Source organism: Amphiprion ocellaris, chromosome 22 (genome assembly GCF_022539595.1).
Source record: "Amphiprion ocellaris isolate individual 3 ecotype Okinawa chromosome 22, ASM2253959v1, whole genome shotgun sequence".
NCBI lineage: Eukaryota > Metazoa > Chordata > Actinopteri > Pomacentridae > Amphiprion > Amphiprion ocellaris.
Window position 1 is genome coordinate 19,291,737 of NC_072787.1, and position 14,661 is coordinate 19,306,397.

General features: G+C 42.4%; 1 protein-coding gene across 3 annotated transcripts in view; it reads left to right on the forward strand.

The window, feature by feature from the left end:
- Positions 1–14,115, forward strand: part of LOC111567830 (oxygen-regulated protein 1-like) — a 57,712-nt gene extending 43,597 nt beyond the window's left edge. For 2 of the 3 annotated variants that reach the window (XM_055007129.1, XM_055007130.1), the window contains exons 7-10: positions 2,001–3,237; positions 4,866–5,520; positions 5,983–6,139; positions 6,541–14,115. In XM_055007129.1, the coding sequence (XP_054863104.1) occupies positions 4,876–5,520; positions 5,983–6,139; positions 6,541–13,403 (7,665 nt within the window). In that variant the 5' untranslated portion in view covers positions 2,001–3,237; positions 4,866–4,875 and the 3' untranslated portion in view covers positions 13,404–14,115. The remainder of the gene's footprint in view (positions 1–2,000; positions 3,238–4,865; positions 5,521–5,982; positions 6,140–6,540) is intronic. The other variant, XM_035947635.2, reaches the window with a different exon arrangement.
- Positions 14,116–14,661: the final 546 nt, after the last annotated feature.

Consider the following 14,661-nt stretch of genomic DNA (forward strand, 5'->3'; position numbering starts at 1 on the left):
GTTCCCCGTAACGCAGGCCACAAATTGCTAATAATTTAGAAACAGTTTCACAACTTGAAGTTTAATAAAAGGTTTCGTTTTTTGTGACGTAGTTGTTGCTTAATTTAACAAGGTTAATGCTAATGCTAGCTAACATTAGCCAGACTGGTCAGCTGGTGAAGCTAGATGCTATATAGGCTAACTCTGGTTTTACGAGCAAAACAAATGTGTAATGTGAGTTATTAAAATGAGGTGTATCCAGCTCTTGTTTAAATACATAAAACTTAATAATTAAATATAATAAATTACAAATTGCAGCATTTGAATGATTTGTACATGAAAATCTAAGCAGGAGGTGGGTGAGAAACTAAATCCTCAGTAAACTTGCAGCAGATATTTATTTTATTCTTAGACTACAGACAAATCATAGTTTAAAAGGTTAATAAATACTGCACAAATACTTCAATACATGCTGTGTTATGGAAAAACACTTCATGGATGTTTGTGATTGAACAATTAAAGCAGATGTTGCAGAAAGAACAAAAGATGATGGAGCATGAAAACAAGGTCCAGCCCTAATTACCAAGAACTGTGGTCAGTTTGAGCGTGGCCTAATTGAATAATGGCGATATGGGGGAATGAGTGGGAGTGTGGAGTGATTTACGGCACAGAGGAGTGTGCTTATCTCTGCCTCTGTCCCATGCAGGAAACACTGGGATGTCACCAGGCAGATTAAAAGCTTGGCACAGCTGATACGAAGCGCTCAAAATGGACGGGGTGGGGACCTCTGACTGCTGGTTTTGTAGGGGAGGGAACGGGCGGTGGTGTGACCTTACGAGTCCCGTTTGGCAGGGATTCATTCAAAATCTGGGAATTCCACTGGAAGTCGAGGGGGGAAAATAGATGTAACTTGAATGGAATTTCGAATAGTAAGCATGTTTGCGTCTCAACTGCTGCCAAGCCACATTTTTTAGCTCGCACCAAACGACCCCCCAAAGGAAAAATGGCATTTGTCAACATTATTGCACATTTTTTGGAATTTGAAGCGTGATTTTGGGTGTCAGATGAGGTAAAAAGAGATCATATTTGCAGGATCAACCGCCCGACTTTAAATTAAAGCGAGTGTTTTTTGGCCACGGTGCAGCTGTATTGCTTTTAATTGAATTCCTGACAGCTGCAATGCCAGGAATTTTAACCAGTTCTGATGGCTGGAGGAAAAAAAAAAACAAAAAACGAGCTGACCATTTCATTTAATGTGATGCTAGTTCAACATCAGTGCAAACTTGTGTTATTTTCTACGTAGCTGCTGATGTATTTCTGCCGTTTTAAGCGGGAGCCTCTTGAATTGAGGGAATATATGCAGACTGAGGAGGTGTTTGATGGGAACACAGGGGGACGGATCTGGAGGAGCAGCTGCATGGAGGACGCTGGGCCAAATATAGAAAGGGGACAAGGGCCAAAACATATCACACATTTTTTCCCATTAACAACATAGGTTTGAATCTAACTTGGCGCCAATTAGTTGCAGTATAGGCGCAAGGGCTTAAAAATAGAGCGTGGCGGGGGGTTGCAGTACACCCGGAACGCGGAGACAGATACCTCCGACATGGCGGCGTGTGATTTCACGTGTAATCATGTGAAGGGAAAATAACAGCTTTCATATCAGCAGCTGGTTCGTTATAACTCTGACGTGGAAGGTTATGTGACAAATGGCGCCTCAGACATTTGTTGCCGCTACCTGTCATGCTGCATCGAGTGCAGGGCTTCGGCTCGAGCCTATTTCCAGTCCGATTCGGGTGTGTTTGGCAGGATCCGCGCCGCTCTATCAGTGCGACCAGCCGCTTTTACCCTCAGCATTTGCTTGCCTCTTATCTCCGCAGTGGAGGGCCAGGAATGAGGGGCACGCAGGCTTCAGGCCTACCTGTTTACGCTGAGAGCTTCCTTCATTGTTCCAATCCCCTCCCCAGCTTCCTTTTGTAGGATTTTTCACATTTTTGCACTCGCTCTTGTTTTGCTAACAGGTCACGGGAGCCTTCCTGAACCTCTGTCTGGTCGGGCTCGGCAGGAATCCTTCCCTCCGTGGTTCACCTGAGATATTTTGACAGCAGCAAATGACACAGTATGATAGAGTGTCATCACTTTATCCTTTCATACTGAGCTGAAACCCAATAACTTTTGTATATTCCTTTGATTCCTTCACTTCAGCCCCCAGGTTTACTGTGGAATGAAGTCATCCCTTGTCCACTAATCCCATACAGAAATAGACTCAGTTCAGTCCAGTTTTGGTAACTGTTATGCAACACGAGATAGTTCATGGTTAAGGATATACATGACCAGTTAATACCCTCAGTAATACGGTTCAACCTAATCTACTGGACTCCACTACCCTTCTAAACTTAATTGTATTTCTAGAACACTAGCACTATTTCATTACATGTGTATTTTAGTGGCGGCTGTGAAAGTCTTTGTGCATTTGCTATTATAAGAATGTTCGAGTTATTTTTAACTTTCTGCTCATGCAGTGTGTGTGTGTTCAGATCACACAGGGTCAGAGCAAGTGTTCAGAGACAAAAGGAATCCATGATATAATTTCTGAAATAATAATCTGATTATTTAGAGGTAATAACCGGATGTTTTTTTTCTCCTTCCATTGAAAACAAGTGTTCCTCTCTGAGGGTCCTGAGAATGAAGAGCCCCTTAATCCTTATTACCTAAAGTGGTCCTTAATGAGATTACAACCTGCACGAAAATTACAAGTGGATGGCTATTTACCATCTGCTGTCACTGATAGAGAAACATCTCTCACACCCTCTCACATTTTAGTCTGTGCCGCTTCCTACTTCAGGCTCAAGGAAAAAAAAAACTGAAGCACTTCAAATATTGGTGAGATTTTTGCCATAGTTCCCCCTACAGCTGGCAACATACACATCATCAGGTTAAAATGCATGCACAAATGTGTTAGAGGCCCGTTGATATTAAATATATAATTAGCCAAATAACTGTGTGGTCCTTGTTGATCACTTCTTCGGCCTGCAGTGACAGCTCTGCCTGCGTCTGTGTGACACACCTTCCCCAAGAGGATTTACAGGCGCTGCACTTGCAGTGTAGATTAACTCTGAGCAAAGATTAAGCAAATTAACCACGATGATGCCTCCCGAAATACACTGTTACTGTGCAGTTCGTTCAATGGCCGTCATGATGTAGAACACGGAATAACGGTTCATGGATTCTTTCAAGACTTTTGTGATGCCAACGAAGGTGAGTTTCCTTTCAAATCCTGCAGCTGCACATTCATATCCAGGCTGAGTTTTCTTTAGTTTGTTTGCAGGCTCCAGGTGTAATGAAATGTTAGATTTGCAGTGTTTGAAATGGCATTTTGCCATAAAACTTTCACCAGATTTGTTTTCATTTTGCTAACAAGTACTGCAAATATTTTGCCCTGAAAATGAACAAAAAATTACAACCGTCTGCGTAGAATGATACTAATATTGCTACTACTGCACTAGAAATGCAAAATGAAACCTCTGAAATGCCTTTTGTCAACTTATAAATGAAATATGAGGAATTATTAACATATTTAACAGTTGATTGTTAGAAAAACATTATTTATTCTTTATCTCTTACAGGAAATCTGCAGTAATTTTTAAAAATGTATTTACTGATTTAAAATGTTTTAAGAGATCACTGTAATCGTATAACATAAACAACACGTGGTATAAAATTGTTCTTGAACCCACAAATATATAAAGAAAGTTCTGGGAAAATAGAAATATCTGTCAAACGTGTGTATCATCTGCTGAGCCCTGCTGTGTTGCTAAAATCCAGCTAATTAAATAACTGAAGATAATGTTCACCTGACTGGTTTGCCAGATTGAAGGTCATGCTACCTGATGGCCGCAGTCGGACAAAGTAAACAACATATGCTTGCAAGACGTCATTCAGCTGTTTGCACATAATGATTTATTTAAGTTGCCTTGAACAAGATGTGTTGTTTGTGTCTTGATCCATTTACAAAGATCCTGTGAGGCAGTTTTGTTTACCACACAGCTACACATTACACCCTATTTCCTGAACATATGTGGGCAGTTAATTAGTCAACTTCAGTGAGGTTCATTAAGTTATTTTATAAAATGTTAAACTGGCAGTTGGTTCATTAAATAATAGATTCAGTATAATGTCTGATTAGATAACTAAATTAGGTTTTTCAGACAAACTCTCATTGTCAAGTTTAGTGCAATACCTCCATCATTTACAAGTTAAACTACACCTGGGCATGAACTGCTCTCTGTTTAGGGCTCTGCTTAGTAACCTGAAATCTTAACTGACTCTTCATCTACTATAAATTACTTTTAAAAAATGGCAAAGACAGGTCAAGTGAGTTCAAGGAAAAAGGCCAAGATGGTGTCGCTTATTTTGCCCAACGAAGGCCACTTTCTGGTCAGATCACTAAAAACAATCCTCCAACTTTCATCTTCAACAGCTGGGTAAATTGCAAAAAAGTTTAAGGAAGGAGATCCAGACCGGTAGGAGATTGGACCCAACAATTGTGGGTAAAGTCATGTTAAACAGCACCAAAGATCACTTTAGAGATCAACAAGAATTACCAAATACAGCTTTGTTTAGAGACTATTTGAAATATGATCAAGTATGAGTCAAAATTCATCCCTTATGGATTTGATAAAGTATATTTGGACAAAACCAGGATAGGAATTCCAACCAGATAGCACCAAAAGTAAAGAAGAAGTGTATGGCGGTAAAAATATTAAAATCAGCTTGTTTTTCTAACAAAAGTCCAGCAACCCAGAGGTAGCAAGCAGAAACAGCAAAACAAGAGGAAAGTTCTTTGTGCTTTCTAAGCTGTATCTTCTCTTTCTTTCACTTTGCAGCCAGTCAACGATGATGAATGAAACAGGGCTTCGCAGGATCCTCCCTGAACAGTATTCAGGGAGTGGGCACACTTTTGGCACCTCACGCCACCCAAGCATCATCGACCCCATCCTCTCAAAGCGGGTCTGCTTCTACAAAAGTGGCGACCCTCAGTTCAACGGTCTGCGCCTGGTCATCAACAACCGCACCTTTAAAACCTTTGACGCCCTCCTGGACAGCCTCTCTAAGAAGGTTCCCCTGCCGTTCGGGGTGAGGAACATCACAACTCCTCGGGGCGTTCACGCGATCAACACTTTGGATGAACTCGAGGATGGAAAATCCTACATCTGCTCTGACAGCCGCAAGGTAAAACCTATAAATCTGGCCCTGGCCAGGAAGAAGCTGCCACCTTGGTACCACGCCAGACCTGTTAGTTCACGTCGGCGCACTGTGCAGCAGGCCAGGTTCTTCCCAGGTCGGAGCCTCCATAAGCAGGAGCAGGTGCTTGTGCGAACCCCAAAGAGGCTGCTGGTGTTTTGCAATGGAGACCCCACCATTAAACACACTGTGGTGCTTAACAAGAAGACCACACCGAGCTATGAGGCTATTCTGGAATATATCTCGGCACTGATGCAGTTCCATGTGTTGAAACTACACACTCCTGATGGCAGACGTGTGAGTGTTCTCCACTGTCACAACACAACTTTTTCAAGAGAAAGTAGGATTTTACAAGCATTATAGCCTTACAACTTACTAGAAACACCAGAACAAATTCACAAAACCCTTTCTCCCCTGCTAACTCAAAGAGATCATTGTCATTATTAACCCGTGAAGGACTGATTTAACCCTGGAACAAAATGACCGTCACATGAGGAGAGAAAGTCCTAAGCTTCTTTGGCAACTCATCCTAATACCCAGAAAGGCATTCTGGGATACTGCTCTGTAAGGCTTTAGGTCAAGGTTCTGTTATCGATTCAGAGCCTGCTAGTACTGCAATAAAGAATACATTACATTTATATTTATTATACACATACATTTAATTTAGACTTATTTGACTGATTATCTGTCTGTTTTAACTTAAAAGTTAACTATACCATTAAATAAAAGGGACTATTTTTTTTTTCCTATCTGTTGCAGGTTGATGGTCTTCCAGGCTTGATACTGTGTTCTGGGACTGTTGTGGCTGTAGGCAGGGAGCCTTTTAGACCCGCAATCTACTCTGAACAGAAATCACCAGCTCCAAAATGGCTGCACACCAACCGAATGGCTGACAGAAGACAAAAGGCTTTGAACCGTAAGTTATATTCAAATCTACATTTTCAATAGATGAGACCATTTTACAAATACATTTCGAAGAGTTGTCTCAGTCCAGTGGACATTTATTAGCATGACACACTTCAATGCATCTGCAGTAATCTACCTGCTCTCATGGGATAAAGCCTTGCAAAGTGCTGAGGCAATAATATTGAGCATAATACTATAGATGGCCTACATACACTGTCTGCACGGCTGCTGGCTTTTGTACTTGATGAGCAGTGTACTATCATTCTAACTTTCCTTTTCTTCCTTCTCCCTTCATGCTTCTCTGGGATTCTTCTTCAAACTACCACCTATCCTGCTCGATTCTTGGATATTTCTACTTTGCCTCGCAAACTTTTTTTTGCAACCGATCGACTCTTTTGATTGACTCCAAAGTTAAAAAGAAGTCTCTTTCATATTCTTCAAAGTCAAGGAATTTCTCCCCTTCATCTGAGAGGTACATCGTTCATCAGATTCACAACAGAATCGCAGAGAGTTCGTGTGAAATACCCAGCAATCCCACTAACTCAGTCGAGTTTGAGTCCAGTCGTATACTGGAGTCAGTATCGGAGACGGAAGAAGACATCTGCCTCGACAATGGAGCTGACGGACAGATCTGCTCGCTGCCCAGCGAGGATGATATTGAAAAGTCCTTTCGGGTGAATCAGGACGGAAGCATGACAGTGGAGATGAAGGTGCGGCTGACAATTAAGGAAGAGGAAACCGTCCACTGGACGACCACCCTGTCACGCTCCAGTGTAGCCAGTCAGCTTAATGCAGCCTGTTTACCAGAGCCTGAGGCAGAGCAGGAGATCTGCTCACTGAAATCCACCTCACTGGATTTACAAAGTCCTTCTTCTTCCATAGACACCATCAACAAAGACAAAACTAAAGACAACAACGATGAGGATCCACCATCGCCGAGCAACGGAGCTTTCAGTGAGAGTGGTACCGAAGAGGATGAGATCAAAAGCCACACCGATGTGGCGTCTCCCACAAGAGCTCCTACCCCAGGACACAAACAAATTAGCACAAAGGAAGCCTCTGTGGAGAGCATCAAATCGGTGACGGCGGGTGAGATTCAGGAGGGAATGATTGAGTCTTATTCTTACAGAGAACAGACAGAAAATAGAACCATGACAGAGCAATACTGCATGATCAAACAGAGCAGCACCAGACCAGTACCCAAACCTAGAAGACTTGGCTCTGTGGACACCAACAGCAGAAATGTCTCTGCATTCAAATCAGCAGGAATAATGCAGATTGAATCCAGTGGAGAGGAGGTCACTGAAACTGTCTTACACATATACGAGCAACAGACCTGCCAGGACAATTTCCTTGCAAACGTTTGTACACACAGTGTGTCTGCTTCTGGGATTACTTTCAGTAGACCGGCGACTGCCGAAACAGGACATTTTTCCTCAAGTAATGAATTTGAACCCGAGCCCTGGAGACCCTCAACTGCCTCTGAGTCCATTAATATCTGGAGGGCTGAGAGTGTGTCGGCAACATCAGATTTAAACTTGCCATCATTGAAGACTGCTGCAATTCAAGCTGCGAATAAACAGCAACAATTCCAAAACTCCACAAAAAGCCAAATCAAGCCCCAAGAAAAAAGGGTATCCCCAAAACCCAAGGTGATCAATAAACATGTTCGACGGCTTTTGACACCAGGGAAAAAACAAAAAGAGAATTCGACAAGAGCAACAGAGTCACGGAAGAAAGTAAGGACTCCTCCAACTTTCTCCAGTGCTGGGTTTATTAAGAGAATTTACGGAAATAAATTTAAATCAGCAAAAACTATGAAAAGGCTAAAAAAGAGGCAGGCACAAAACAGGGATGCTACAACAAATAGTCCACAAGTGGCAGATGATGCAATAGAAAGTGTGGCTAAAGCCAAAAACAAACCACTAGCACTGAAAGAAAACACAACTGAGAGAGCTTCTTTTGAATCAAACAGGTTGGGTGTTGTGGTAACCCAACCACGACGAGTACTGACACGGCAGACATCAATGCACATGGAGAAAAAGAGTGAAAGTGAGCCTCGTGATATTAGTGAAAGCATGTCACTGCCTGCTTTTAACTCCTTCACTTCTGGTACTAATGAATATGTAGAGAACTGGCTGGAGAAATCCCATCTTGACCCTCCGTCCTATCTAAATGAGAAAAGTAAAAAAATTGAAGAAGTGACAGAAAATGGCGGATGTGTTGAGTCTGACAAGAAGCATGGCTTGATCACCGTGGAAGAAAAGGTGAAGTGTTTGGAGGAGACATCGGAAACATGTCCAACTTTTGAACCACCACCTGAGAATCTTCCGGGGATGTCTGTGAAACTGAGGGTCCAGTCTTTTGAAAACAAATCAGCAGAGAAATCCACAGTCAGTCAGCAAATTCTTTGTAATGAGACAACTACAGCAAATACAGACCATCGCAGGAGCTTATCTCAGAAAAATACTGAAGAAATAAAGCCTCTTTCAAATGGCATCTGTTCCCAAATGATTCCACCAACTAGCAAGACCTCAACAGAAATGCCATTAGATGGTGAAGTGGAATATAAATCAACCCCAGTCAAAATCTCATTTCAAAAAGCTACACCTACCAATACTCTTTCAATGGAGCTACCACCACCTCCACCTGAGCTATCAGACACTGAATACTGCATGAGCGATGTATCGTCAGTGGCCAGCAGCTCATTAGACAAAGACTCATCCTTGAACAGTGAAAGAACAGATAATCATCCTTCATCTAATAGTCCTACATCAGACAAGGCCGTATCACCAACTGACAGCACAACGGAAATAACATCATCAGTTCACAAAGACGTTCCTTCCACGCTGAGGGACGCACCATCACCAACAACTCCATCTATTAAAAGGGCCTCTTTAGTCAGTAATCTGTCTCTTGAAAGGAAAATGTCTCTCAGAAAGGCTGGTCTGGATAAATACACTCTAAGTAGTGATGTCCATTCAGAGACAAGCCCATTATCTGCTCCCATCAGCACTGTGGGTGATGATGTGCTGCCAAATGGCATCTGTTTAACCGGGACTCAACAATCAATCAAAGCAGCACCAGAAGAGACGCAGCAATCATTCTCAGATCCAATGGGCAGTCCATCATGCTGTACTTCTGTGTCCCCAGCAAGTTTAACATCTGAAGACCGAGCGCCATCACCCAGTATTTTATCAAGTGAGGGCTCAATGCGAAAAAATCTCCAAATTAGAGACACAAAAACATCATCTTTAGTGCAAAAAGAGGCGTCATCACCTAAAAGCGTGGTGAAAAAAGCAAAACTGCAAAGTAGTCCTTCTCCAGAGAGGAAATTCCAAATGAAGAAATCCTCCTTAGAACTTCCAAGTAACCCTCCAAAATCATTGTCACAACATATCCGTCCTTCAGTTAAAAATGCATCTCCAAATAGTGGGATACAAAAACATGCAGACCCAAATGCTGGCACTCCCACCGAAAGAAAGCAGAAGCTTTACAAACCAAAACTGCAAAAAAGATCCTCTCCATATTCTCAGTCTCTGGACATGGTGTCACCACCTGGCAAAAACAAATCAAGCAGGAAGTTGTTCTCCAGAAATCTCTCCTCAGATACTCCATTAGAGCCTACAAACAGGACACAAAAGAAAACATCCCAAAGGAAAAGTCACCAAACACCGCAGTTGGTAAAATCAGAACCTGAACTGGACAAAACACCAACCGGTGGTGCTGTTTTATCACCAGCAGCAGATAAGAGAGATGAAAATAAGGCAGATCGAGAGAAATCCTTGACGGACGTGCAAATAACACCACAGCCATTAAACACCACAGACCAGCCGATCATGAAACCAGTTCTCGAGAAGATTTGCTTCTCAATCAAGTCAATCAGACAAATAACCCAGAACAAACGCCCGTCATGTCTGGAGAAGTCCAACAGCTTGCCTGACTTCTCCTCTCATGTGGCGTCTACGTTTGGCTCCTCATCTAAAGCTCTTCTTGCTTTCCTGTCTGTCATGACTCTAAAGGAAGGCATAACTAACCTAAATATGGATGAGCTGAATGCAAACAATGTCAGCTGTGCAGAAGCTTTAAAAATGATCGACTCTCTCAGAGAAATTGCCAGCATTGAAGATTCACACAAACTGCACACTAGTTTGTCAAATCTGCAACATTCAGCGTCGAAACAGCTCCTGCAGAGTTGGAAGGGCTTTCAGGAACTCAGCGACAAATGCCAAAGTCGTAGCTCGACGCCGGAGAGCTTAGAACTTATAACCGAGGATGGTCCAGAGCAAGACTGCGGCAGTGAAGAAAGTGTTATCAATGGGATCATGGATAGCCTTGACATACCTGTGGAGCTTAAGAAGGAACTGGCTTCTTTTAGAGTCGGATCAAAGAGTGACAATGAAGAAAATATTATTCAAAGAGCGGAGATGTCAACGAATGACAACACAAACCATTTTCCCAACGAAGATTGTGTTAATGTTACTCAGGAACACGAAGCTAATGTTTATGTGAGATCCATCATTAAAAAATTCACAGACATTAACCAGACAAAACAACCTGGAATGGACAAAACTCACTTGATAACGGAGACAGCAAAACACAAACCAACCAACCAGGCATCTAAAGACAACAACAGTCAACATGGGCAGAATGGTGAGACCAAATATCCACCAGCTGAACCCAATTATCAACAGATTTCTGAAGAAAGGCAGCTTCACAGTGCAGCACTGTTTGTACAAGAGAACGGGTTGGACTGGCAGTCATGTAGGGATGCGGTCCATCAAGAACATGAGGAAGAGAATGAAGGCAACTCAACTGAAGACAGGGCAAATTTTGAAAAAGAGCCCGAGGAACAAGATGTAGAATCTAGGCAGCTACAGACAGAAAGCGAGGAAAGCATGAGTATCCCCGAGAATGAGTCAGAGCATGATGATAAATCAGGTTCAGAAGAGGAACGACAAGACATACCAAGTGCCAATAAAGTTTTAGCACAAAAAGACAGCTGTGAGCAAACTGTGTCCGGTTCAGAGGCAGGTGAGCAGCAGAGTTCAGAAGAGGGAGAGCCAGAAGTTGCATGTGAGGAGATAAACCAGGACAATAATGAAATCGAAGACTTGTCCAACCCTGAAAGTCACTCTGACAAGGAAGAGAACAAGCAATCGAGTTCCAACTATGTGGAACTGAATGCAAGAGAGACAGAAAGCAGTCCTGAGAGTGAAAATCAGTCAGAGGAAGAGCAATCAGAGGTTGAATGTAAGGAGCTGAGCAACAAAGATGACTCATCTAAACCTGCATGTCTGTCCGGCTCAGAGAAAGAACAGCAGAATCAAACATGCAGCATGGGATTGAATGTCAGCGTTGAGGAAAGCACAGGAAACTCAGATGTGGATGAGTCATATTCAGAGGAAGAGCAGCCTGAGGTTGAATTTAAGGAGCTGCAGGTTATTGTTGAAGAAAGTCTGTCTGGCATTGAGGATGAGGAGGATGATGATATAGTCCACCTTCATAATCCTCCAAAGGATGGGGTGCAAACAAAAACATTCGGAGGGTTAAATGCTTTGATAGAAGAGCCAGAGGAAGACAAAGATAGCTCAGAAGATGAGAACCTTCACAGTGATCAAACACAAACTTGTGACAAGAATACTGTCGGCAGAGCGCTGAGCAATGTGATAGAAAACCAGGATTTATATACAAAAAATGACAGCAGCAGCTTGATAAAGCCTGACAGTTTAGGAAAACATAGATTCGGTGCAGATGATGATAGTGGGAATGACCACAGCAGCTGTGAAGATCATGTAGAAGAAGAGCATCCAAAGGTCAACGAAGAACACATCAGCAGCTCAATGGAAGAAGAATTAAGCTACTATGATAAAGAGTCCAGCTCAGAGGAAGAACAAGTCAACATGGAGAGCTACATAGAAGAAAGCTGTATACAGTATCACAAAGCCCCTGCATTGGAGACACAACCTGAAGTTACAAAATGTGAAAAGGCTATGGAAAAGCTCAAGCATCCCTCTGAAGAAGTAATATCCCAATCTGTCGCAGAGAGAATAAGTCTTCTAGAAAAGCATGTGGCAGATGCTCAGAAACGAAAAGATACGACAGAAAATTCTCCCATCAGACGTTTCTCACAAAGAAACGTCCCCGCTGAGTCAGACGAAGAGGATTCGCCCTCCGATTCGCCCACATCTCAGCTCACACTCTTCACCCGATCGGCTCCTCAGTCGTCACTTTCTTTCAGCTACGACTCCAGTGGTGTTATAACCACGGAGCCTGAAGGTAACAGGGTCAGATGCATCAGGGAAATGTTCTTGGCAAAGAGCACCACAGACATCCAGGAAAGACGATTCCCGAGCCAACAGGAGTTAAGAGCCGAGACGTCAGTGAGCGGCGGCTATCAGTCTCAGACTTCAAGTGAGCTGTCCAGTGGTGAAGATGATTCGGTACGGAAATCCATCACTAAGGGCTTCGTGAGGAGAACAATCGAAAGACTTTATGGAAGGAAAGATGCTCAACCCGATGAGGAGTCAGGTGAAAGGCCCACGCCCGAGCCGAAGCAGAAAAGAAAAGAACATTCGAGCATTTTCTCTCCCTTTCACACAGCTCGGGCGAAAGCAATGTCCGAATTATCTTACTTTAACTCCACGAATGCACTGGACACCTTGAGTGAAGCGACAAGATGCATTGCTTTCAACGCACAAGTCGGGCCTGGAGACGGCGTTCCTCTGGATGACGGACAATGGCTCCTCAGAGAGAACACGCTGATCAGGAAGTCAGTTTCAGATCCAGTCGGAATTAACAAAACCTTCACAAACACTCCTAAAGACGACGACATATGTAAGGACACACAGGAGAACACTCCATATTCTCTCTTCAGCACAAAGCCTGAACTGGAAGAAAAAACCAAGCCAATAACTAGGAAGTGCACCTACTTTTCTTTACCTCATGCTAGTGCTAGCGAGTCCGACGCATGTCAGGATGACGTTAGCATGGTGAGCAAGAGCAGCCCAAATGGCAGCGACGGCGTCATCGAGGCGAAGGACAACTCTGAGGACAGCAAATCATGCACAGAGAGGAACGGCATGCTGCCTGGTGTTGGTGATTTTAAGATAAAGGACAACAAAGTTCACCCGCTGACCGAGCCTCCACCCGATGGAGAGGTTGTGGTGGTACAGCCGGGGAAAGGTTATGGCGTTGTTAATCGGAGGTACCAGGAGCCTGATATGTTGGACATTCTGTATAATTTTTGTGGTGAACATTGCCCCATCTTATGAAGGCTTTCATTTTACTGAAATCATCAAAAACACAGGTTTAAGGACTTTTTTTTTTCATCTAAATTCTGTTGGGCTACAGTTGAATATATTCTCTTTGGTGCCTACATTTTGACGTTGCCATAGTCTTGGCATGACACACTAACATATGTCAACTCACTTGAGCTAACTGTTGAATGTGTCGCAGATGCACAAGCCAACGGGTTAACCCTTATTCACCCTCCACGTGTTCATAAAGAGATATCATTTGTCAGTTTTATGCCCCGTGTTTGGTGTAAAGATCGACCATGCACACTCCAGAGCAGCTCTTCTCCTCTTACAGGTTGCCTGTCAACAAAACAAGTAGCCAGAGCTTTACTGTAATCTCATCTTAAAACTCCTTAAACAGATCAAGTCCCCGCAGATGTCGCTGAGTGAACGGGTCAGTTTGTTGTTTGACTTCACGTCACAATGGTGCTGTTTGTTTTCTAAAACAGTCAAAAAGCAGCTCAGTGTCAAACAGGTTGTCTGCAGATGGTAGAAGGTAATACTAATGTTGTATATCGGTTGTCTATGGTGTAAATAAGACATTTTTTTCATTTTCACAAAGTAATCATAGTTAATAAAAATTGATCTTTATCATTAGGATAATCTGTTTAATGGTTTACAATGTGGCAGCTGTGACATTTTTGTCTTTTTAAATTGATGTGTAAGAATAAAAGTGTGTGTTTGCAAATGTTTGTCTCCTGGTTCTTTTTACATTTCCTGAGCTAAATTCAGTCCAAATTATATTTTATGTATCTCTTAACTCTCTAAACTCCAAGCAGTTTGTGGGTGTATTTGCTCCTGTCATATTTTTAATTGTTGATGGCTCTTTTATTTTTACTGTCATATAAAATCCTGCATCTCTATGGAAACAAAACAACCATGACTAAAAGCAGAGGGACTCAACTCAATGCCTCTGTTCTGTATGACACAGAAATAAGATAATAAATAAGAAAAGAAGGGAAAATTTAACAAAAAAGTCGAATTTCTGAATTTGATTATGCCACAAAATATTTACAAAACATACAACTAATATGTACATAATTTTGCACTTGAACAGATGTTGCCAATATTGGAAAAAATAACAGGGGCTTCTCATATTACAGAGAAGCTAATTCACTAACCTATTAACAATTTTGAAACCTTTACACCCTCTGTTATGGAAATATTTAACCATGCTGAGTGCATCTTCCAACAATTTGCTCCTCTGTACACTTTTTCGAGCCACGCTGCATTT